A 24,772-nucleotide genomic window follows, 5' to 3' on the forward strand; every position below is an offset into this window, starting at 1 on the left:
CTTCACGCTTCTTTGTGAAAGATAGGATTTCTCAAGATGTTATTGCAAAATCCATTCACTTCAGTCATCTTGATGTATCCAGACAATCTTACCTTTTGCTTTGGAAGGATGGGTGAAAGTAAATCCTGTGGACTATAATCCTGATTTTAGGAATGCTGGATTTCCTTTTGTCTCCAGTGTATTCTTAAAAATCTGTTTGTATTGAAACAGATTGAAACGTTAGTCAAATACTGAAGCTAAGACACCATAGATACTGGTTCTTCTCTTTTTTGCGCTGCTTCTTGTATCATGAATCACTGCCTAATAAATGGTTTCACTGTGCTGTAAAAGGGTTTTTAAGGGAAAGGTGGCTTTAGTGGATTTCTGGAATTTAATAGGTTGATAGGCAAACGATGATGTAATGAAGATGATTGTTCTGTAGGGGTGATTGCAGACATACCTAAAGAATTGTTAACACAGGAAATACATGAATCATCTCTAAAGAGGATTTGAGTCAAATACCACTGTAACGCATGGGGACTTTTTACTAGTTGCGGCAGGCTTTAGATCAGGCACTTAGCATTTCTGTAATGAGTAGAGAATGCAGTAACAAAAGATGTGGCACTGACTATCTTTGCAAAGTCCTGATCAACAAGCCTCGCCTTTGAATAATTCCACAGAATGCAGTGTATGCTGTATCAAACTGTTTTCTACATTGAAAGAGTTTTGTGGCAGTTGTGTTGTGGTTCCTTACAAAATGGATTACATTTTGGTCACAGACAAGTCAGTGGGAGTTGATATCTTTTGTATGATGTCTTTATAATAAAAGTGAACACAGCAAAAAAGACAAATCCATTTAATGTGCCTGTAACTTGATCATTAGCAAATCTGAATATTCTGAAGAATAATAGCTTAGAAAAAATATAGGTTAGAAACTTTGTGAATTGGTAGGTGTTGTAGAATTTATTTCAGAAATACATAATATTATTTCCAAGCTAGCTTAAATTTACACTAAAATGGAATCTAGGCCAAGACTGAAAAGATTTTTAGATCTTAACTGCAATGAAATTACAGTGTAACCTCTCACTCCTGTAGAAAAGAAAATAACATCAATTTAGTGAAGATAGACTGCTGCGAAACAGAGAGATGTGTGGGCTTATTATTAAGAAATTAAAAACAAACGAAGCAATTTTTTCTACATTGAGCATCCAAAGTTAGGATCCTGAATGAGTTGTTAGATGACTGATAAAGGATCCGGAATCTGGGAGCTGCTACATCCACAAGGCTTCTAAAAATTGAGTTTTTTGGTTAGGTGTTTAAGTATGAAAGAAAAGTTTAACTTTAGACAGTCAGCTTTGAAATGCTTTGTAGACACAGAAAAAAGCCCCAACATTTGTGACAAATAATAAAGCTGTAAGAGTACATGTCATTTTAAGTAAATACATATTTTTAAGTGTCATGTGTATTGAATTCTTGTGTACATATTTTTATATGCAGATACATATGATTGAGCAATAGTGAGAAATAGATGTATCTCAGTGCCTTTTAAAAATCTGCCCCAGAGTAAATGCTGTTCTGCAGTTTACTGTGTATTTCTAAATTGATTTTTATTTTTCCCTGCAAATGGGATTGTAACTGATCTAATTACTGTTCATTACTGACCCATCTGCTTGACTGCACAGTACAGTTACGGTCTGATAGAGAAAACAAGTCATAAGGTCTACCAAAGTCTTGGCGGTTTTATTTTTGCATTTTTCGTGGTTCACAAGTACACATATATATGGCTGGAGAATTCTATGTTTCTAAAAATATATTTTTTTAGTTTATATGTGCCAAGTAGCTAGAAGATAATTTTGCTTACTAAAGACACTTCATACACGGTTTATTGAAGCAAGATACTTTATTTTGCAGCAGTTTCCATACTTCCTTTTTCCCCCTGATATTTGGTGGTTCTGAGGCAGCTTCTAACATACAGTAACAGGTATTTGAGAAAAAGATGTCTGCGAAGTGTCCCTTTTAAAAATTAAATCTTCTGTTCTTTGAGGGGCATGTAGTCATGGAGGTGAAGCTAACTTGGAGACGCGGAGCCAAGCAGGCTCCGGCATTCCCAGAGAAATTGCAGGTCTCGGTGCCGAGGGGGGCTGGCGTTTCTGGTCCTGGCTGCTGTGTGGGCTTGCCGCCCTTCCCCAAGCTGTGATGGGAGCAAGCATCTGGGTAACAGCATTCATTAATTAGTGTGATGAGCGGCTAAATGCCGCGGATGGACTGCAGCTGATGGATGTGGTGGGCGCAGGTGAAGCGTTGGGCTTGTGGCAAGTGCAGTGAAAGACGGGGCTGTGCCGCTGGGTAGGGGAGGCCGGGATACCTGCCCTTGCCAGGGCTCACAAATACCTTTGCACTTGGCCAATGTGCTCTTGGGTGGATCTGTGGCCTCCACGTTTGAGAACTTCAGCATCAGCCTTACTGAGAAAAGTTTGTCTGTATTTACCTGGCCTAAAATGGATGTGATGCTTTATCGCTGTGTTGTTTTTTTCTGAATTGCCTGTTCATTTGTCGGGGGGTGCCTCAGTGAGATAAGCCTACTCAAGAACAGTGTGCTACCATTTTTCAGGACTTCCTTATACATGTTGAATGACTACTGGGGAAAAGAGACAGCTGTATTATTTGAATGTGGGGTTTTTTTCCTCTGAGATATGATTGACAGTACTGACTGATGGTTAACATTCATTTCTGTGTTGAACATGATAATAATGGGCTGATTATAAATGATCCATAAACATGGTTTGACTAATAGAAACAATGGAGAGAAGGTATGTCATAGCAAGAGAGGAAGTATTTTTTTAAAAAAAGCTATAGCTGAAATACTTCACTGCTACGTTAGACAAAAACTCATACTTCAGTGATATAGGTCTGGCAGTGATGGACTCGTTTCATCTCTCTGACTTTTCCTACCTGCCCATGAGGTGTTTTCTCTCCTGCTTTCCCTTTATCTTCTCCAGTTGTTGTATAGTAACTATCAGGAAAACTGGGTTTATAAGTGGTTCTCATGTCCACTGTGCTTATTTTCTGAAATGCCAAATTACAGCAGTGTTATCTTCCAGTGGTGGTCATCACCTTTGTCTTTATGCTGAATAACACGTACTAACAAAAATAACATGAACGACATTTCACAGGCTTTCTGTGCCACCGCAGAAGCCCTTGGAATTTATCTTTTGGGAAACAGATGAGAATTTGGTTTTAATCATGGATTTCTGTTGTTTGGGGAATAGACCTATGACCTGGGAGGTCCTGAGTTGCAGCTTCTACTCTGATTTACTGCATGCCAAGATAAAATAATTCTAATCTGTCTGCTTTCTTTTTCATCCCTATAAAGTAGGATTGAGAATATTTACTACTTTGCAGTGCTCTTGTGGAAATTGAATACTTAATGTTGCAATGCTCTATCAACGCTATGCTTTTTTTTTTGCATTATCTTCCTTTTGTTGCCTTTCTGGTTTAAAAAAATTTGTAATGAAAGCAATGTAATTCATGCATATATACCAATCTCCACAATTTATCTTTGCTGATAGTGAAGCACACTGCAGATGTGCCTCTTCACTTACCTCTGCAGTCTTGCCTCCCTTCTTTTTTCCCTGTCAAACCACTACCTCTAGCAAACCTGTAATTTAAACAGTTTGCTGTGTCTTTGTTAATTGTACCCATACTGCTGGCTGGCTGGTTTATTTAGCGTTACCTATAATAATGCTGATGTTGGGTAGTAGGTGACAAGACCTTACTGGATTAGAGATCAGCCTATTATTACATAGGTGTGAATAGCTTTTTTGCATGTCTTACACCCACAAATAGAGAAATCCTCTTACTAATGTAAAGAACTCATATTCTACGGATATCTTGTGTGCCTTGGTTTCATATCTGCTATGTAATTGAGTACTATTTAAAATATTTTGTTGTTCTTATACCTTCAGAAGGGAGGAAGGTTAGAAGTTTTTTTTGTTCTGTTTGTTTTTTTCTTTTAAAGTGGAAGCGTTAGGCACAGGCAAAAGATAGATTCATTAGAAATTCTGTCATGGCCATCATAAAATACAAGAAATCAAGTGTAACCAATATTTTGGTAAAATGAGAGGCTCATTTTGCATTCCTTTGCTAATTTGGGGAGTTTAGGTTGCACAGGAGGGAATACAAGAGCAAGCCTTATGAATGAGGCAAGAAAAGAATTGTATGCAAGTAGGCTTCCCTTACCACCTTCCAAATATATACCTAGTACCACAATGGATTGCCCTTCATGTGCTATATGTTCCTTCTGTTCTCATCTCTAATAGGTGCCAAGTTTCAATTGCGTGTGTGGTACTTCTGAAATATTGAAGTCCTTAAAAAAAAAAAAAAAAATCATTTTAGCAGAACAGCAACACATGATAGTCATGATCCTGCATAAGATCCTAGTCCGTATTTTCCACCCTGTAGAAGAGAGATTCTAGATAAACAACACCAGGTGTTGTATATATTTTTAAAAAAATTGACAGCACCCTTAGAAAAGCCCAGAATAGAACTATTTCCATGAACATGCTTTATACTGAAAATTTTTAAGTCTACAGGTTGTTAGTTGCTATAGATTTCAGAGGACTGTGTGCACAACAATATGGGATTCTGTAGTAAAATAATTATCTGAACTACAAAAATCAATCTTATGTGGTTTTGGTTTTTTACATCATAGTCAGTGGTATTTCGACATTGGAATGATGCAAAAGGCACCTGCTAATAATGCAGCTAAACACAAATTCAAATAAATTAAACAGCCCCATTGTTAATGAGCTGGCTCAGTTCTTAGCTCGCTTTTGTTCACATCTGAAAAAGAAGGCTTGCAAAAAGCCTGAATCAAGGCAGAGGAGAGCTTGCCTTCTATTCTGGTGATGTGGATTATAAGCCATGTCCTTATTTAAAAGCTGAAGCTACAGTTATTTCTGTATGAACATATGGATGCTATTAGGCTACTACTGTAATTCTTCAGTTTGTTTTTTATGATGTTTTTTTAATGAGAAAGTATTTAAACATGATCAAGACTAATCACATGAGTTAAAGATTGTTTACAGACTAAATGGGAAAAGCTGTTACACTGAATTTGACTGACCTTTTTCTGCATTTTGGAATTAAAATGCTTAAGGTTTTTTTTTTTTTTAACACATGCAAAGAAAGTTTATTTTTCTCAGCAAAGTATTTTGTTACACAGTTAATGAAAAATCCTGGTCAAGTTGCTTTTTTAGAACTTTAAGTCTTGAATTTTTACCATTTGCGCTTTACTTATTAGTGATCTTATTCTGAACACATAAACAGAAAAATAGTACATCTTTGCCTCTTTTCTGTCACTGAACAACTTCATTTTGCTGATTCTCTTCCCCAAACCCTGAGTTTCATGTAATACTTGCAATTTGAGCTGACAATAGTGATTCATCTTTTGCGCCTCTACCTCACTGATGAGTCACTGCTGTTGCTTCTGTTGGCTTTCTGCAGCTTCCTTGGAAAGCTCAGCCCCTTTCTTGCTGGTGCATAGCTCTTCGTTTTCCTACTGTGAGGTACTTAGTCTCCTTACATCTACTAAATAGATACAGAACAACCATGCTGAGTTGCATATAAAAACTAATTTTTTCTTTGAAAACTGACTCTAAATACCTAATGTAGCTAATGCCATCTGTAGAAAAGCATTGGGTTTAGCAGCATGGTATCAAAACAAATTTTGAGCTGAGTTTCCAGAAATTCTCTCCTGCCATCTAGTTTCATTACAGTAAAAGGAAAGCTCTGCTACTGTCTGAGCTTTTGTGGTGAAAGGATGTTGCTTACGAGGAATGTAAAATCTGCCTGCTTCCTTCATTTGCAAGCTTCTTTATAACATAGGGTAAGCTCATGACCCAAACATGGGCCTGCTGCAGCTACACATTATGGAAATCTGCCCAATTATTTCCACCTTTTCCCCAAAACAACGCTTTGACAACTTGTGTGTTATGTCAACTGTTCTGAACAAGCTTGGCGTGTGAACTGTGGCTCTGATTTTGTCCCCAGTTGATCTCAGTCTCATGTATGTAATCTGGACAGTGCTTTGGGAAGTAATTTGGGAATTGCTATGAACCAAAAAAATCTAAATTTGTGCTGAACGGTGTTGTGTCACAGATTACTGCGTGTGGTAAGTGTATGTTGAAAGGTGAAGTAAGTATGTAAGAGATTCTTGTGGCTATTACCTCTAGCCCTAGCACACGTCAGTCTTACGCACTTAAACCTGACATCTCCAACGCCAAACCTCAGTGATGTGCAGCAGTGAAGTTTTAGTGCAGCAGATAGTCCAGAAAAGACCTGATAGAAGTTTACGGGGAGAGGATTAAGGTGACGCTGCAGGGAACGGGAGTGGAGAATTGAGGATGACTGATGAGGTAGCACTTGTGGGTGCATGGGGCTCAGGTTAGGCGGAATTTGGAAGGAACTAGAAGAGGTTGGAAGGAGATGGGGAAAGCTGCCCTGAGAGGCACTGGGAACAATACGCTGTCTCAACCCTTCTTTCTTCTACCTCGAGGCGACAAGATCACAGGGGCCTCATTTCTCTGGCAGGGGTCTCTGCCTTGCTGTATGCCTTTTCCCATTTGTATATTGGTATATGAGAGAGTGACCCTCCTCTGCATGTACTCTTTCTGATGGGATCTACATCTCCTTACTTCCCTAGCTCCTCTGCTATATGGTAAAACCCAGGATCTTAGCTAGTAGTGAAGGTGATGAAAATGTAAGCTGCTGAGCACTGGGAAATTTGGAAGCTGCTGTGAAGACAGTACAGGTTGGGAATGGGCAGACTTAGTGGGCTAGGACTGTTGTTACAAGTACCTAGCCAAACCATGCAGAGTGTGACACAGTTCTCTGGGGCTACCCCCAGGATATTGCAAGCTCTATCTGGGTGTCCATCCTTTGGGCAAGGTGGACCATGTATCACAAAGTGTATAACCAGGATGCAGGCACCCTAGCACCACATGTTGAGCAGATGACTGCCCTTATGATAGGGTGTACAAATACGCAGTGGATCATTTGACCCTGTAACTATCCAGTCCCTCAACCAAACATGTGTTAGTCAAGTGATAAGAAAGCTTGCAGTTTAGTCTGCCCTTCTAGCAGTGTGACAGGGAGGACTTAAGAGGGGGAGAGAGGGGCTGGGCCAGACTAATTTTTTTCTGGTACACTATGGTTTGGGCATCTAAAGAACGCTTTGTGGTCAGGAGAGTGTGTAGCCCTAGCAAGCAGCTGCTTGTGAAGAGATTGCGCAATACTGGACAGTAAGGTTCAGTTGTCTAAATAAAGTGCTAATGGCATAATAGGAGAATTACCGTCTGGAAATAGTGAGTAGCAGCATTGGATGTGTCTAAGTTGCAAGAGACGTATGAAAGAAGAGTTCACCAGTTCTTGCAGATACAGTGGCTTTGTGCACATGGCCAGAACTTTCCCAGCCTCGACAGAGCTGAGCAGATAACTCAACCCAGCTCGTGTCAAAGCAAGGGGTCCAAACAGTGACAAGGGACACTTTCACTGCTTAAGTCCCTCTCAAGGCTTGATCAGGGAAATATTCGCAAGACATACAATGATATACGGCCCCTTTCAAAATGAAATGTAGATACCCCTTTATTTTAAAAGGTGTACTTTGCACTACTCACCTTTAATAGTATAGCCTAGTAATTGGCAGTCTTAGACAGGAATTGGGGGATCTAGGTTCAGTTCCCTCCATTGTCTTCTAGGATTAAGATGTCCGTTTCCATCCCCTTCCAGATGGTATTCTCTTAGGAGCTTCCTGTGTCACGTATCTAAAGCCTTAACCCAAAACTAGGTTTGGGGAAGGGGGGAGGTTTGGCCCTTTACTATGATTATCTTCTGATGGTCCTGAAAGGCTAGTTCAGAATATCACTACTCCAATGGTCAAGTTTTCTTTTCACTTCCAACCTAATGATTCCGGCTCACATGATGGCTTCTACAACACCACCACCCCACCCCACCCCCTGGCTTCTCTCTCTTCTCTGTCCATGGTAATTGCTCCTCTGTGGTGTTCATAGAGAAAGCTGAATCCCCTTTCAGCTTTCAGATAGTTAGATTATCTGGCTTTTTTTTTTTTTTTTTTAATTTTTCTTGCATGATAGTTTCTCTGGTATGTGATCATAATAATCTTTCTTTGTTTCTGTTTGAATTAATCTTTTGAGGATATGGTGGCCACATTACAGACTCCTGAACAGTACTTAACTGCTTCTGGAAGGACTGCTCTGATGCTTCTTGCTGTTGCATTTTTCTTTTTCCAAGTTGTATCACATTAGGAACACTGTAGTGATCAACCAGTACACTCTGTTTCTTCTCAATTGTTTATAACTGATGAAATCTCAGCTAAAAATTCCCAAGGATGTAAACCCTAAATGGATGCACTTGCATGTTATAGTACTGAATTTCATTCATTTACCATTATTCCAGATTTACAGATTTTTCTGTGCTGTCCTTGTTCCCCTCTTGGTGATGCCTACTTAATCATGTCTCATATATGTACAATTGATATAGTCCTTGGTTTTGTATCAATATTGTTCCAAAGCAATTTTGTAAAAAGACAATACTGGTAACTCTCCTCCAGGCTAATGAACTTCTTCCAGCACCACCAGTAGTTAACTTCCATTTATTCAGCTCCCTCTACTAATCTTTGCTGGTCTTACTGACTAGGAGCAATCATTTCAAACACAGAACTTTACTGAATGTTATATCCAAGTCTACATAGATAAAATGTGCCATATTTCTTATTTCTAGAAATGTTTGCAAAGGCATTGTCTACTTTTACTATGACCATACTATATTTGATCCTGTTTTCTCTTTATTTATGTAGCTTATCATTAAGCACCCTAATTTATGTTATGGGCCACTCCTGGAAAGGGCACTCTCCTCCCCTTCTGTTGAGCTTGTATATGCTTCACAGAAGAGAATCCAAGATTCAAGGGGGACAGGAAGGCACCAACAGGTTCAAGACTTTCTGTCCTTGCCCAGAGAGAGACGTCTTTGAATTCATATGCGTTGAGAGAGATGGTTTAAATTTAAGAAACGTTCCATGGATTTATATTTGTTCTCTCACTGCTTTGTTCTGCTTTCTACTGTTTCGTCTTTTGCCAACATCTCTAGGCTGTTCTCTTCACTAGTTTCTCCACCCCTTTGCCAACAAAAATTTCTCTGTATAACCGTGAAAAGCATTATATATGTATGAAACTAAGAGATCTGCAAGAAATGTTGTTATTCAGGATATTGTGGCACCCTTGAAGAATTCGACTAAAGAGCAAGTGCCTTCAACTATATCGAGAAACATACATGCACACACATTGTGAATGTACATGTTTGGGGAACAAGTTCTGCTGAATTTTCTACTGAAGTTTTCTAGCTCCAGCAGTTGTACCAGATGTTGGTAAGTCTGAAGGCTGTTGGACTTAAGTTTCTGAAGCTAAGGAAACAAAGATGGAATAAGGTCAGCACTGGTAAGGCCACATCTGGAGTACTGTGTCCAGTTCTGGGCTTCCCAGTACAGGAGAGACATGGAGCTACTGGAGAGAGTCCAGTGAGAGGCCACGAAGATTATTAGTGGACTGGAGCATCTCTCTTATGAGGAAAGGCTGAGAGCGCTGGGACTGTTCAGCCTGGGGAAGAGAAGGCTCAGGGGGATCTCTCCGATGCATATAAATGGCTGAAGGGAGGCTGCAAAAAATGGAGCCAGGCTCTTCCCAGTGGTGTCCAGTGACAAGAAGTCTATCTAAATATTGCATACAAGTATTCAAGGACACACGGGTTAGGAGGAGAAAGTTGACGTGGAAAACTGTGGCATTTTACAACTTTGTTTGCAGTAACTTCACCTGTGAAAAGGACTGTACTGGTTTTGGCTGGGATAGAGTTAATTTTCTTCACAGTAGCTTGTATGGGGCTATGTTTTGGGTTTGTGCTGGAAGAAGTGTTGATAACACAGGGATGTGTTAGTTGTTGCTGAGCAGTGCTGACACAGAGTCAAGGGGCGTTCTGCTCCTTGCCCTGCCCCGCCAGTGAGCAGCTGGGGGTGGGCAAGAAGGGGGCACAGCCGGGACAGCTGACCCCAAGTGACCAAGGGGATATCCCACACCATGTCATGCTCAGCAAGAAAAGCCGGGGGAAGGAGCAGGAAGGGGGGACATCCGGAGCCATGGCGCTTGGTCTTCCCAAGTCGCCGTTATGCGTGCTGGAGCCCGGCTTTCCTGGGGATGGCTGAGCACCCGCCTGCCCATGGGAAGCAGGGAGTGAATTCCTTGTTTTGCTTTGCCTGTGTGCACGGCTTTTGCTTTCCCTATTCAACTGTCTTTATCTCAACCCACGGGTTTTCTCACTTTTACCCTTCCGGGTCTCTTCCCCCAAACCACGGGGGGAGGTGAGCGGGCAGCTGGTGGGGCTGAGCTGCCCACTGGGGCTAAACGACAGCAAGGACATAAGCTGCTGGTGTAACTGCAAGCTTCAGAAGGCCAGGGTCTTCCAGGAAACTGGAAAGAACCGTTTGGATTGATGAAAGGACCATGTTGTAAAGCCCTTGATTAAAAAGAAAACAGGAATAAATTGACTTCTAAAAACAGTGTACATAATGTCAATACTGTCAGTAATGTATGTCTTATTTGTGAGGTTTGAATTCCAAAATAATGTAACTTTCTCCTGTGACTAGACTATCATTCTTGATTGTTATTCTGCTTTTTTACCCAGTTGTCTTTGTTGCTATTTTTCTGCCTCAGTTTTCTCAATAACTCATTAATACCTGTATGGTAAAGTGAATCCTATATTTTAAATCCTTTTATCTTACTTTTAATAAGAGTGATAGAATATTATAGACATAGCACTTCACACAGTTTCAAACATTTTTATTAACCTGAAGGGAAAGTGAATGAGCTATAGTCCTAATAAGGAGAGAAATATAGCAGTCAGCTATATAGCTTCAAAGAACCTGCTGCTTGCATGGATGGGGAAGAGTAATAGTTTCTTCAACCTGTGAAAGTAACCAAGAGAACCTGTATGCGTGTGTTTGAAAGAGTCTGTTGCAAATCTTTTAAAGTTAAACTGATTCTCAATTATGTGCTGTAGGAGATGAATACGATGTATGTGCCATTTGTCTGGACGAATATGAGGATGGAGACAAGCTCAGAATCCTTCCATGTTCTCATGGTAAGCAGCTGTATTTTGGGTTTGGTATTTGTGTTAAAACAGCTCTCTAAAACACCATGTTTAAAACCCACAGTGAATAGGTTTATTGCTTGCTGTATACAATTTATTTTTGCTAGTATGCAGGAGTGTATCTACAAATTGGGAAAAGAGCAAACTTTTTTTTTTCCTCTTTTTAAGAGCAAAAAGGCTAGCATTCCCTTTGCGTTTTTCTTTGGACATACACATGAAAGAAAATCTGGGCTTGACACTGTCCCCTAAATGTCTGTATTTAATATGGAAACATATTGCAGAGTTACCTTTTACATTAAAAAAAAGTAGGCTTTCACTTTCTCCAAGACAATTAAACCATAAAACATAATTCAGCTATTAGTGACAGAGATATGGATGAAGGGATATAGTCTGTCCCGTAGCCTGAAGCCATCTAGACCACTGCCTTGACTGCACTTGGAATTCCGTCAGTGTTGTTGGTGCAAAAACTAGTGGAATATTTTTACTGTGACAGAAATTTTACTTGTGCACTGTCTTAACAGTCTTTCTCAAATACAGCCCCCTGCAAAAGGTATATCTAGTAGTCATGTACGTATCTATGTACAAGACTGCTCTTAACTGCATGCAAGTACAAGAAGCATTTTAAGAACTTATATATCATCTAGAAATCTGGAAGAGGCCTGGGCCCAAGAGCATCTCTAAATTTAGACATTTTTCTGATAAAAGCTGTGTAAAATCTATCAAGAAAGATAGGATTCATCCTTCCTAGCTTGAGACCCTCTCTCTATGTCCCAGTCCATTAACTAGATTACAGCCATTTTGGCTGGGTGCAGTTTTACCCAGCTTTTTCTCATTAAATTCCTGCTCTGACCAGACACTGCAACAGCAAATACCACATCACTAAGAGATTTAAAGAAAGAGGCAACTGATGTTACAGTGTTATCCACAGTGAACACAGCAGACGACACTGAGCTTTGTAGATCCTCATCATAAAAAACAATTTCAAAACAGGCTGACAAAGAAAGTTCTCAGAAGAGAAAGAACAGATCCATATCATCTGTCCCAGCTACAGACTGTGAAGTTAATTAAACCTGATCACCAATATCAGATTGCTGACAAATTAAAAACAAACAAAAAACAAACAAAACAAAAACCCCAGAATACCACTGTTGTTTCTCGTGGAGAACATGCTACTAACGTGCTTGAACAGGTACTAAATGCTTGCCCTGGTAAATACTTAGCTCTTTGCCAGGTAGAAGTCTCTTAATAAGCAGAGCTACGTTTTTAATACCTTAAGACACTTTCAAACACATTTTTTTAAACAAGGCCAGTATAGTTGCAGTGCCAACTGTAGACCTGATTTAAAATCCACAAAATCATGCAGTAATTTTATTTAATAACAAGGTGCTTTGGTGCATCTGGGGGGAGGTTAGAGGCACTATGAGGATAACGATGGTGGGCGTGTGTGCTGCAAGGTGGGTGTAATTCCTCGAGAAGTTTTTAAAGTTTATTTTGTCAAATATGGCCCATTGCAGGACTGCTCTCAGATTCATTCAGAAGAAATAGGTATTTATTGCATATATCCATATGGCCGAGATCCTAATCTGTTAGGTGTTTTGTATGTGAGGACACTCTACATGCCAACAAACTTGTGACTAAAATTCTCTGTATGAGTTAAATTCTAAAATTCTCCTGTGTTACTAAACATAAATACAATTTAACAGTTTTCCTTGCTCTTTTCACTTAGATAATGGTGTACCTGTATTTTGTTTCCTAACAGCATATCACTGCAAGTGTGTGGACCCATGGCTGACAAAAACAAAAAAAACATGTCCTGTGTGTAAGCAGAAAGTGGTCCCTTCCCAGGGGGACTCTGACTCCGAAACAGACAGTAGTCAAGAAGAGAATGAAGTATCTGAAAATACTCCTTTGCTTAGACCGTTAGCCTCAGTTAGTACTCAGTCATTCGGGGCTTTGTCAGAATCTCACTCCCATCAGAACATGACCGAGTCCTCAGAGTATGAGGAAGATGACAATGACAATGTTGATAGCAGTGATGCAGAAAATGGAATAAACGAAGAAAGTGTAGTGGTTCAACTACAGCCCAATGACGAAAGGGAGTACAGAGTGGCAAATACTGTTTGAGACTACTAATGCTGAATAGTGTATGAACAAAAGAGCTCTTCAGGCTATACTTTACAAACCTTTACGTAGGGAATATATTTTAATCTGTAATCCATTTGGTTTCTTCGATAGGAGCAGCAGTTCATGTAGTAGTACTATGGTTAAATCATTACAGATAGATTTATTTTTGATTCAGGTATTCAGTCACACGTTCTGTCGTCTCCAAAATGAACAGTTTAACTGGACTTCACAATGCTAATGAGTAATGTTAATAGTTCATATCAATAGAAATATCACACAGACTCTAAATGTATCTTGTTGAAATGGGATTTATCTGGAAGTCATTTTTTTCCATCCTGTAGCTACAACTGGGTCATACTGATAGCAATATTTATTACATGTATGGTATGTGTTACCCCTTAAGCCCAACAAAAAATGTATTTGCATGTTTGTATAGAGTTTTCCTAAAAACTGTCACCACTACTGAAAGAAAAATGTAGAACAGGTCAATATTCTATATGCTGGTGTATCAAAACAAAGCAGAAGAAATTCCACTTCTATCTCAAAGCAGTGATTCCAAATAATCCTTTGGAGTTTGCCACAGTTGGCTGAGTTTAAGCAGTTCCATCGCGCAGTTCCTAGGATAAGGAGACTTAGAATGCAAGTTTAGTTTTGAGCAGTGCACAAGGTAAGATCCCCCATAAAGACATCAGTTACCCCTACTTGCTACTGTGGCGTAGTCTGGTTTCCAGTGATGACGTGGGAGTTGCGGGGGAGGAGGTGACCAAAACAGAGGTTTTGTTCCTCACGGAAAAATAATTTTAGGTAAGTATTCCATTGATCCTCAACTCGTATACCTCTTACTAAAGAGCATTTTATGCTGCATTAGTCTGCTAAACTATGTATATAGAAAAATTGTTCTTTTCAAATACCTGATTGGAAAACAAGTGCTTATAACTGTTTAACAGAACTCAGTACTTACCAGTGTATCATGAAAGAAGTAAATGCTATATAATACCTCTGTAACTATGTAGAAAGTAAACATACGTATAATCAAAATGCAGAGATTTTTTTTATATGGCCTTGAATAAGGAAAGCTTGAAAGAATGTTAATAAACATGTTTTCCACTTTAAGTATCAAAAGGAATTTATTGAACTTTTGCATTACTTACATTCATTGTGTACTCTTCTACATTATTACTAAGGTTAAAGTATTTTTAAAGATCCAGAACATGTGACTGTTAAGATCCCTTAGTAAACATTAACCTACGTTGTGCTGCCTATCACAGTACAAAGTGCTGTACTGATCAGCACTGCATGCAGGAGGGCTGACTTACACAGGAAACCTTAATTTTTGTTCACTTTTAGTTTGAGGAGAGGTTTGAATCAATCTGGGTCTGTACATGTAACTTGTACGGGGGAGAGGGGAGGAAGGAAGACCGCAGTGCTGTTAATATTTCCTGCCCCCATGGTTAGAGCTGCAGCCTGCGAGCCTGTGTTCTGGGAGTCAGAAACAAACCTGGACTGAGGCGACTGCAGGTGAGGTGTTTCCGTCTGTTATTTCTGACTGAGTACACCGTGCAACTACACCCTCCTTGCTTCAGCCTGGCAATGGAAATCAATTCCCTGGGACTGGCTAAGAGCAGAGAAAGTTTATTTTGCAGAGTGAGGCATGGTAAAAGGATCACAGTGAAAGAATGATTCATCTTCAGACCACTGCCACCAGCAATCCGTGGGGTTAATGACAAACAATGTACTGTTCTATTTTCACAGTGTACAATTCCACTTCAGCTCGCATATGTCTAGTTAAGTCTGAATGTGAAAAATGATTTCCGAAAACTTACTAAGCTGAAAGATGTTTCTTAAAATAGGTTCCTGCCGTTTGTATGAGTACATGTGTTTATTTGTAGTTGTATTTCAGGCGCCCCAAAACCTGAAGAGATCCAGAACCATGAACTGAAGTAAACTTTATAACATGTGCTATATGTAACTCTGGTTGTAGTATTTGCTGCAATGACAAAAAGTAAAGTTACACTCTTTTTACCAGTTTCTCACCTGCTATTCTCCATGCTGTATGGAGAAAATGCATGCAGCAAAGGATATTCTATTTCTGTCCCAAATATAGTATATGTTTCTTTAAAAAACTGTTCCATTTTCTAAACTTTCTGATGGTATTCATCTGTATTTTATTTCAGCAGGCCTTGGTAGTAAATGTTGTAGTGATACTCCCCTGGCCATGCCTCCCTTGTGCCGCAGACACAGTTTACTTGTCAGTTGCCATTGTCAGTAAGAATGACAATTAAAGAAGGAATAGCATTTTATTATTAGAAATACTTCGGAAGGTTAAGCATCTCTTAACATTTCTAAGGAGAGCTTGCATATTTCATTAAAACTTGCTGGATAATTCCTCTGTCTCAAAAGGTATGGCCTGTCCACACCCACAGGGAAAGATAAATACGGATTTTTCTTTGGGCTGTGACCTACTACATTATCCATGTGAAGTAGCGCTGTTTCCTCGCCATATGCCAGAAGAGCCGACTCCCAGGGTTTTTTTGCTTCAATCTCTAGCTATCTTTGACAATAGGATGTTGGTGCTTTCAGGAGGTTCATACTTGATTGCCTAGTTGAAAAAAATTTCTCCTGGTAAGTAGCTGTAACTAGCGTCTGAAGTTAAAAGTATTTCATGGGACCTCTGAAGCATATCATCTCCCTGAAAAAAACAGCGTAGGTATCGATGGCAGTTACCACAAAATACAATGTGTATGACCAGTATAAATAGCTCCTTACAAAACAAGCTCGCACCAAACCTTTCATTGCATGATGAGAACATGCAAAATAATGCAATGAATATTAAAAATTGGATAATGTCTAAAAAGGCAATGCCATCAGCAGTTCAGAATAGTTAGGTGTTTCTACTGAATTCTAACAGAATTGTAAACACCACGATCATTACAAAAGTAAGACCCTCTGACAGGCTATGTAATAAGGGCTGGTATAATTAAAATCTGTCTGTGAATTATTATGGTGCAGAAAATAAGCACGCTGACAATTAACTTCATAAATGTTTTTCAGAGAAAGTAAGGGACTGATTACAAGGGCCTGGAAGTTAGCATTAAAAACTTGTAAAGCACATAAATGCAGCCCTTGTCATCTTCCAGCATGTGCCGTGCAATCTAAGAGGCATAAGTAATTGGGGACAGAAGTAAATCTTCAGAAAGTGAAGCAATTCGGTCAATAGTGAATGATCTCCCTCGCTTTGAAGAGAGACTGAACAACTCGAGAACTACCCTTAAAAAAACACCCTTTGAAGCCATTCTGCCTCTCCTCTGCATTGCTTTCATTTTGCACATCTTTCCTACTCCTTCCTCTTCATCTATTTTTAAAAACACTAACGTTAAGTTCTGTTCTAATGCCAGTTCTGTTCTTTTACCCAAGCCTTGAATAAGAACATATGCTACAAAAGAAGAAAAAAAAAAAAGGCGGGGGGGGGCAGTGGTTAGCTTCCTTATGGTTGGGAACTGCTGACATAAGAAAAGATGCAATACTTCTAAAGCGTATGAGCAATCAGAGAGCTTTTTTTATAAAATGGCAGGCACTGCAAACCACAGTGAATGAGTCGGAGAGTTTGAGAGCTCTACTGGAAGATGAGAGCCAGCAGGTATTGAAGACAGCTGTACATGAGTGAAGTTTCTAAGCCATGTCATGGACTAGCAAGAGGGTAAAAAAGGAACAAAGCATGAGCGCAAAACCCATCAGAAGTGTACGGGTCAGGCATCTTCACTGCTGCAGCTAAGAATGCTTTTACTAAACCCTGAGTGGTAGAATTGTGAGGGGGGGGGGTACAGCCTAATAAACTCTGAGACCGCCAAAGTGGCTGGAACAGTGCTGAGCGCTGGAACGGGCTGGCTGGTGAAACCCAGAGCCGTGCGATCCTGCCCAGCGCAGGACAGTGGTGCGCAGTACTGCACAGCACCTGAATTCAGCGGACAGAATCAGTTATATGGAGCTTTGTAATGGCTGAGGTACAGTGAAACACTGTCTCTCTTCTAATAACCTCTTGCAAGGAAAAAAATATTAATGTGAATTTCTGACCTAAGTCACAATTTAGTGTTCAAACCTTTAGCACAGGACCATAAGCCTTTGTATTTAAATTGTCTGCTAATCTGGAAATGGGAGTTAAATGTAATATTTGTTGAGAATCCAAGTTATTCAAGAAAGGTATTTTAGGTAGACCCTAGCAAATTAGGTGGACAGGCACCATTATGCTATGGGAATTCAACAACAAATGCATTTGAAAAAGTAACTGGAGCAACACCTAATTCTCACCAAGAAAAAAGATACACAGGTGACATACAGACAGCCCCTGCGGATGCCTGCTCAGGAGAGGGGAACTGATCAGAAAGGAATGATGTTAAATAAGGACTGGGATGAAAAATTACTTGGTGTGGGCTGTTAATGGCTCTCCCTGCCTCTGAGATGCCATTATGGTGAATTCCAGCTCTGGCCTTACTGCAGAAAAGCTTTGGAGATGGACACAGACACCACCCTACCACCCCCGCCAGCCAGGAGGGGGGCGGAAACAACGACAACAAAACCCACCACAAAAAAAAAAAAACAAAAAAAAAAAACCAACCCTGCAGTCAGAATGCGAGTGCAATTTTAAATTGGGTTTAGATACAGAGCAAAACATGGATTCACATCCCAACATCATTTTATGGGGAGAGTGGGAGGTTTGCGTCCTCTGTACTCATTAGCACTGGATGTAAACTTGCTCAGGGCTGGGCGCCTGCTCTACCTTTAGCACCAAGAGCTGGGCAATACAGTTCAGCCACTAAGCAACTCCAGTCGTTAGAGTAAATGCTTTGTATAGAAGGGCTTTAGTTAGACCGGGAGCAGGTGCAACACTTACACTGGTGAGTAAGATGTAGGGGAGGATGGGGAGAACAAAGGCGTTTTAATGGTCACACCCAGGCAGCAGAGAAGTGCCAGCGACGGGACGGAGCCAGCACAGCCTGAGCCCAGGCTGAGCCTCCTGTGCTTTGGGCTTTTCTCTCCTCCCCGGTGCCCTTGCAAAGGCACTTGCTCACAGGGCCCCCGCTTTCAGCGTACTTGGGTAGCAGAAGTACCAAAAGCCAGGTAGAGTTCTTTTGGGGTAAGAGAGACCTGAAATCTTTCCCTTCCCTATGTGAGAACGTTCTCACCCTGATGAGTAGACGCATCATGTGGCAGAGGTCTCCTCTAGCTCTGTTTCAGGGATTGCGTACCACGTATTCACATGGCAGGGGAACCCCCTTGCCACAGTGTCGGATAAATGCGGACTGAAGTGACAAGAAATCATCTCCCAATTTAAGAGTATCTACCCCAAAGACTGCCTGGCCTTTGACTAAAGTTCCGTTACCATACTACTGCTGTCTTACAAAACTTAGAACTGCGCTTATATCCAGTGTAAGTGTGGTCAGCCATGCAGTGAAGGGCCTCGGAGAACTCCTGTGGGGGGGGGGGAAAAATTACCAACAGTCTGATTTTGTTTGGTTGGAATAAATTTATTTCATCTGTCTGTAAACAAGGTGTTTTTAATAGTTATGGCATTTTTTGAAATGCATATTAAATCAGATGAGTTAGACTGTATCCCAGATGTAACAAAGTGCAGGGAAAGAAATGGACAAATCAGCAACAAGAATTCGTTTAAATCTGTACATTATCCACAAGGCCCAACAATAGAAGCAAATACTAGAATGTCCCTAAAGTAGTGCCATTCGAAAGAAACCCTCGTAGTCAGTTAAAATCCATCTCACAATAGCAACAGTTCATTTTTTTTTTTTTAAACAATAGTATGGCACAGAATACATATTAAAAAATTCATCACAAGACAGCCAAGTCAGTTATTCCAACCAATACCATCTCCCATTTATTCTTTTGTATACAGAGTTCTGCAGTTCTCTTTAAATGGACATACAAGTTAGTACCGTGCCTGAACTGAGAGTTTGGTTACAGACATTTCAGATGACTAGTGCACAAGGCAGTTCACTCCATAATTTCTGCAGCAAGGGTGTGACAGGCCAAATGAAGATTTTAAATTTGAAATGGCATCATTTTGACAGCTTAGCTTTCAAACTACCGACCTTCATCCAAACAGCGGCTTCAGAGCAGCAAAACTCTTTACCAGTAAGTGATCTGGCAGAAAGACTGGAGTCAGTCAGAGCTCCCAGTATAGCTGAAGGTGGCAGTTTTCCACAATGACATTGCAGTTTCATATTAAAAACAACAACAAAAAAACCCCCACGACCCCCAAGCTGCAAATTAAAATTGGTCCTATGAAAAACTGAAACCAGACACACTCCAGATGGTTATGTTGGGATAGCTAATGTCCATAATGGCATCCTTTTACAATTCAACTACAGAACAGGAGCTGGCAAAAAAAAAAAAAAAAAAAAAAAAAAGAAAAAAGAAAAAAAAAAAAAGAAAAAAAAAGTGCCTGAGCTATTGCAATGATGGAATGTCTCTGGGGATTCGTTCAGGATGGTGGTTTTAAGGTCATGGGAGGAAGTGCATCTGTACCCTTTTATAGTTTTGTGATTGCACTTGTTAAGCAGTACAAGCTTCAGACATCATGAAGAAAAAATAAGAGACTTGAGCCTACAGTGAAGTGCAACGACAAAACTAATGTAATATTAATAGCTTTTGAGTGGCAAATTGGTTAAACAAACCAGGCACTATAAAAATGGGTGTAAGCAAACAAATGTGGATTTACAAAAAAGAAAAAAAGAGAGAGGGACAGAAGTAAAGATATGCATGCACTTTTTTTTCCTCCCAACCATGCTCTATGAAAGGAAGACTAGTGAGCCGTGTAATTGCTCAAAGTGCTGAAGAGGCATTGATCAAATTAGATTGTACAATCGGCACCTTGTTTAGTATTTAAGTTGTTTTAGTCGTCAATATCACACTAATTGCTAAGACAAAGCAAAGCCTACACTTGGCATATTCCCCTCCCAAATTTTTCAAGGTATCATGCATATCATCTTTGTGGTGCAGTAATGGTGCCAGATATGGGACTTGGTTACATACAGTGGTTAACATATAAATGAACAAAGGGTAACTGGAATTATGACATTAGGAAATGGGTAAATAAAAAACACAAACTACCATCTACAGTCTGGTAGCACTGAACACAACTGGGTGGTGGTGAAGACAGTTGCTAGGTGGATGGGGAGAGGCTGCTTAGACGTCAGACCTCCTCAGGTATAAAGCCAGTTCATATGCTTTCTTGTTGAGTGTCCCTCCATGGACACCTTCCTTTCCCATGACTATAACCAATGCTGGAGTACACAAGGAAACAAAACAGAAATGAACAGAATTAAAGAAGAAAAGAAAAAAAAAAAACAACACCTTTCCCCACCAACAAAGGGATACAAAGGAGACACAGGTTCATACCCCATCACCCTGCATTGCTAATAAAGTTTCCAGAATGTAAGGTTTAAAGCTCACCGCCAGGAAAGTTTAATAGCAATCTTCCCCTAATACTTAACAGTCTGCCTAGCAACTAGAACCCAGAGTCTCTCAAGTATTTTGCCATTGAGTATGCCTTCTTATTCAATCCGCCTCCATGGACCCCTTCTTTGCCCATTACAAAGACCAAGACTGAAAGAGAAAAGAAAAAAAGTTTTAAAAAGAGTGTGTTAGACAAGGAAATAACGCAAGTTTTAGGCAGTGCAATAAACACACTCAAATTCAAGATTTAGTACTCGGGTATTAAGCTAGTTTAACAGGAGTTTTGTAAAAATACAGATGTAGACAGGGCTGGGAGAAGGCATGAGTTATCCTTGGGGATATTATATAACTTTGTAAGTCGTTAAGAGTTCGCCGCTAAGAAAAATGCCACCAACTATCTCAAAAAAGCATCACGGTGCCTCTCCACACATCAGCACCATCCGTCATCACCCAGGAAGGAAAGCCTGGCTGCATCTTAAAAAAAACAAGGGGAAAAAAGAAGCATTGTCAGGGACAAAGGTAGTAGTATATGTAGAACTGTGACTCTGAAGAGCAGAGGAGGGAATATTCTTATATTCTTATCTGTAGTGGTCACTACTGGCCTAAGAACCAGAGTAACTCCCTTGATACTAGCAAAAAAACCCATGGGGTCAGACTCGGGCTAAGACTTTTCAAGCAACGATACAACTATAAAATGTGCTTTTGGCAGAAGACAAAAACACAGGGAAGATTTTAATGCGGACCCTCTCACTGATCCCACATTTTTGGTGAAGCGTCCCGATTGTCTCGCGAACGAGAACATCCTAAGGCTCCTCAATTACTAAACACCACTTGCGAGTTGCCAGCAGATGTCACCAGCAGGTACACGGACACAATAAGCGCTGTGCTTCCACCAGCACAGGAATTGTTTCCCAAGCTAGGAATACTGTAATTGGAAACACTGCAGTCAGCCTACCTGCAGGTGATTGTACATCTACATAGCAATTTGCTCACAAAACGCTTAAGACAGACAGTTCTCGTTGGCGAGTCACAATTTGCAGCAGAGTCAGAACTGGGCTTGTTTCACCTCAGCGCTGCAAACGTTCTTCCTGCATCACCGCCACCCGGCTTTAGCCTATAGACAAATTCTGTTCTAGTTTTGGTTTTATCCTTATAAGCAAAAGTCCATCGCTCACCAATTTGTTCTACAGCCAGCGGCAAAATGCTAGGCCAGATATTTTGAACACAAGGCATACTATGCGTAGATAGTATTTTGAGGCACTTTTCCTATATCCAAACCTAGTGCCTTCCCCGTAATACATTTTACTAGAAGTTAAGTGAGGAGCACACGAGTAGGCATACTAGCATAAAGCAAATTTCTCAGTGATACCAAATTGGGCGGGCTTTTTTGCCTGAAGACAGACTTCAGAGAGCTCAATAGGAAGTGCAAGAAGAGTTAGTGTAGAACTTGTTAAAAGGCAAGTAGGAGTAGCTTGTACAAGGAATTCACATCCTTGCAGAATACGCTTTCTGTTGAGAAGTTTACAACAAAAAAGCTAGTTTCACTACCAATCGTTAATAGGTCCCTACCGTAAGATCAGATCTACCATGAGATTCAGATCCCAAGTTATTGTATACTTGGCAAGCTTCCTTCGAGCCTGCTCTCTCCTGCTTGTCAGAGATCTGTTTAACCATTTCACTGCCTAGCGCCCGGCTGCAGTCACAGGTGGGAACAGGGACAAGCGCGAGGCCCAGGCACAAGGCTACTTTGTCAGCCAGACCGCTGCCATCCACCCCCCGTACGTCACTTCCCAAAATTAACCATTCAATACAGGACCCTGGTTTTCTTAACAGCCGGAGTCTATGCTTAGGGTCACGTTCTTAATTCAGTGATCTGAAAGTGAAGAAAATCACACTTACCTCGGCCAGCTCTGCCTACAGCAACATTGTATGTTGGCTCACCACCTTGACTCTTTGTCCTGATGTCCATTGTGCAGTCACCATCGACATACAGGCTATCTCTGATCACAGAGCACTTCTTCGCACCAAGGGTCAGACCATTGGTGAAGAAACCCTCTCGGTCTTTTCCTACAATCATATCTATTTCTACTGGCTGTCAAAGAAAAAAGTCCAGCGTTAGCACGGCAGCATTTTATTGTTTAATTACCATTTAGAAAGCGCCCCGTCTCGCGTGCAGAGGACGAGGCAGTACGTTTCCCCTGGCTCCCACCAGGACGTGCTCCAGAACGCAGGGCTTTGTCAGTCACAGTTCTATGGCACCGGCTATCGCCGCTGCTTGCAGCCCTTCACGGCCCGAGCCCGCGGCATCCCCGGATCCCGGCTCTCACCAAAGCAGGTGCTGCGCGACCGAGGCCAGCCAGGCACGGGACGCCTGTGTCTCGGTGACCGAGGGCGCAGGCCGGACGCCGAGGGGACCGAGGAGCCCGCGGAGTCCAGGCCGGCTGCCGCCGGGCCGCGCTGCCTGCCTGCGGGGGCACCGCCGCGGCCCTCGCCGAGCAGCTGCGGCGGCCGGGCCGCCCTCTGCAGCGGCGCGCCCAGGGCTCGGCACGGCTCGGCTCGGCACGGCTCGGCCCGGCGCCCGCCCGCGCTGCCGCAGCGGGCCTCGGCTGTGTGGCGGAGCGCGGGCGGCCGCGCCGCCATTGAGCCCTGCGTGAGGGAGCGCACCAGGGCCCGGGCGGGGAGCGCGGCCCGGTGAGGTGAGGCGGGGCGGGGGCGGGGGGGGGCCGTGGGCCCGGCCGCGGCGCGGCGGCCTCAAAGTGCAGCGTCACGGCGGGCCCGGCCGCCCCCATGGCGGCCCAGCCCTGCGCGGCCGCAGGCGCCTGCTCGGCCCCGCTCTGCCACAGCCCCGGCCCCGGCCCCGGCCCCGGGCCCCGCCGCGCTCGGGGCGGGTCGGCGGGCGCAGGCCGCGCTGCAGCAGGCTGCCCGCCCCGCACAAGCAAAGGCGGCGCGGGTCCCGCAGCGGCGAGCGGGCGGGCGGCGGGAGCGGGGGCGAAGGACGGGCAGGGCGGGGGGGGGGGGGGGGGGGGGGAAGGAGGGAGGAATCAATGGCAGTGCGCCATCTTGGCGGTGAAAAACATGGAGCCAGCGGCGAGGTGGGCATTCACGAACGCCTCCTACGCCGCGCACGTAAGCCTCGCCGCAGCGCCGGGCCCGGGCGCGGGCGGCCCTACGCAAGCCCCGCCGCGCACGCCCCGCGCGGCCTCCGCCGCCGCCCCGCCGCCTCCCGCGGCCCCCGCGCGGCGGCACCGGCGGCCCCACGGGCGGGCCCCGCCGCATCGGGCCGCAGTCGCGGCCCCCGCCCCCGCCGAGGGGCCCCCCTGGCCCGCGGCCGCCGCAAACAAAAAGGCGGCGCGGCCCGCCCGGCCCCTCGGCGCCGCGGGCTCGCCCCCCCCGCCGCCGCGCTCGCCGCCGCCTTCCCCCGCCGCCCCGCAAGGTGCCCCCGGCCCCCGCCGCCTCGCCCCGCCGCTAACGGCCGCGCCGCGCTCCCGCCGGGCCGGGCCGGCGCCGCAGGCGGGCTCGCCCTCCCCCGCTGCCTCCCCGCCGCCGCCCTCACCGTGATGCTCTGGAAGATGCCGCCGGCCGTGGCTGCCCAGACGTACTTGGCGTCGCAGTAGCCCACAATGGCGGCCTCCTGGCAGCAGCCATCGCACATCAGGTTGTCCACGTAGCTCTGCCAGCCGGCCATCTTCGCGCGGGCGGCGGTGGGGGCGAGCGGGGCGGGCGGCGAGGCGCGGGCCGGGCGGCGGGCGGCGGGGCTGGGCGCGGCGGTCCCGTCCCTCTCCTCTCTCCTCTCCCTCCTCGACGGCGGAGCGGAGCCGAGCGCTGCAGCGAGCGGCGCGGCCCAGCCCAGCCCTCCGCGCTGCCGGCGCCGAGGGGCGGAGGGGAGGAGGGGCGCGGCCCGGCACCGCCCCCCGCGCCGCCCGGCTCTGCGCGGCCGAGGGGGGAGCGGCGGGGCCGCGGCGGCGGGCGCGGGAGCGCGGGGCGGGCG

The 24,772-nt window shown here is 43.5% G+C and overlaps 2 protein-coding genes across 10 annotated transcripts in view; one reads left to right on the forward strand and one right to left on the reverse strand.

Annotated features, from left to right (window-relative positions):
- RNF13 (ring finger protein 13) overlaps nt 1–15,211 on the forward strand; it is a 46,004-nt gene extending 30,793 nt beyond the window's left edge. For 5 of the 6 annotated variants that reach the window (XM_075717172.1, XM_075717171.1, XM_075717174.1 and 2 more), the window contains 2 exons: nt 11,104–11,184; nt 12,953–14,443. In XM_075717172.1, the coding sequence (XP_075573287.1) occupies nt 11,104–11,184; nt 12,953–13,317 (446 nt within the window). In that variant the 3' untranslated portion in view covers nt 13,318–14,443. Of the gene's footprint in view, nt 1–11,103; nt 11,185–12,952; nt 14,444–14,664 lie in introns of those variants that run through there. The other variant, XR_012831337.1, reaches the window with a different exon arrangement.
- A 3,870-nt stretch (nt 15,212–19,081) lies between these two features.
- PFN2 (profilin 2) lies at nt 19,082–24,473 on the reverse strand. Of its 4 annotated transcripts, XR_012831328.1 has the most exons (4): nt 24,338–24,473; nt 22,684–22,876; nt 20,782–20,934; nt 20,577–20,612 (listed from the first exon to the last, which is right to left on the reverse strand). XR_012831328.1 is itself a non-coding variant. In XM_075716771.1 (3 exons), the coding sequence occupies exons 1-3, from the start codon at nt 24,467–24,469 to the stop codon at nt 20,515–20,517; spliced, it is 423 nt and encodes a 140-aa protein (XP_075572886.1). In that variant the 5' UTR covers nt 24,470–24,473; the 3' UTR covers nt 19,082–20,514. The 4 variants fall into 4 exon arrangements, 3 of the variants coding, with proteins under 3 accessions (XP_075572886.1, XP_075572885.1, XP_075572887.1); XM_075716771.1 differs by lacking the exon at nt 20,782–20,934 and having other exon boundaries at nt 19,082–20,612; XM_075716770.1 differs by having other exon boundaries at nt 20,572–20,934.
- Between the last annotated feature and the right edge of the window lie 299 nt (nt 24,474–24,772).

The sequence above is a fragment of the Pelecanus crispus genome, chromosome 9 (genome assembly GCF_030463565.1).
Source record: "Pelecanus crispus isolate bPelCri1 chromosome 9, bPelCri1.pri, whole genome shotgun sequence".
NCBI lineage: Eukaryota > Metazoa > Chordata > Aves > Pelecaniformes > Pelecanidae > Pelecanus > Pelecanus crispus.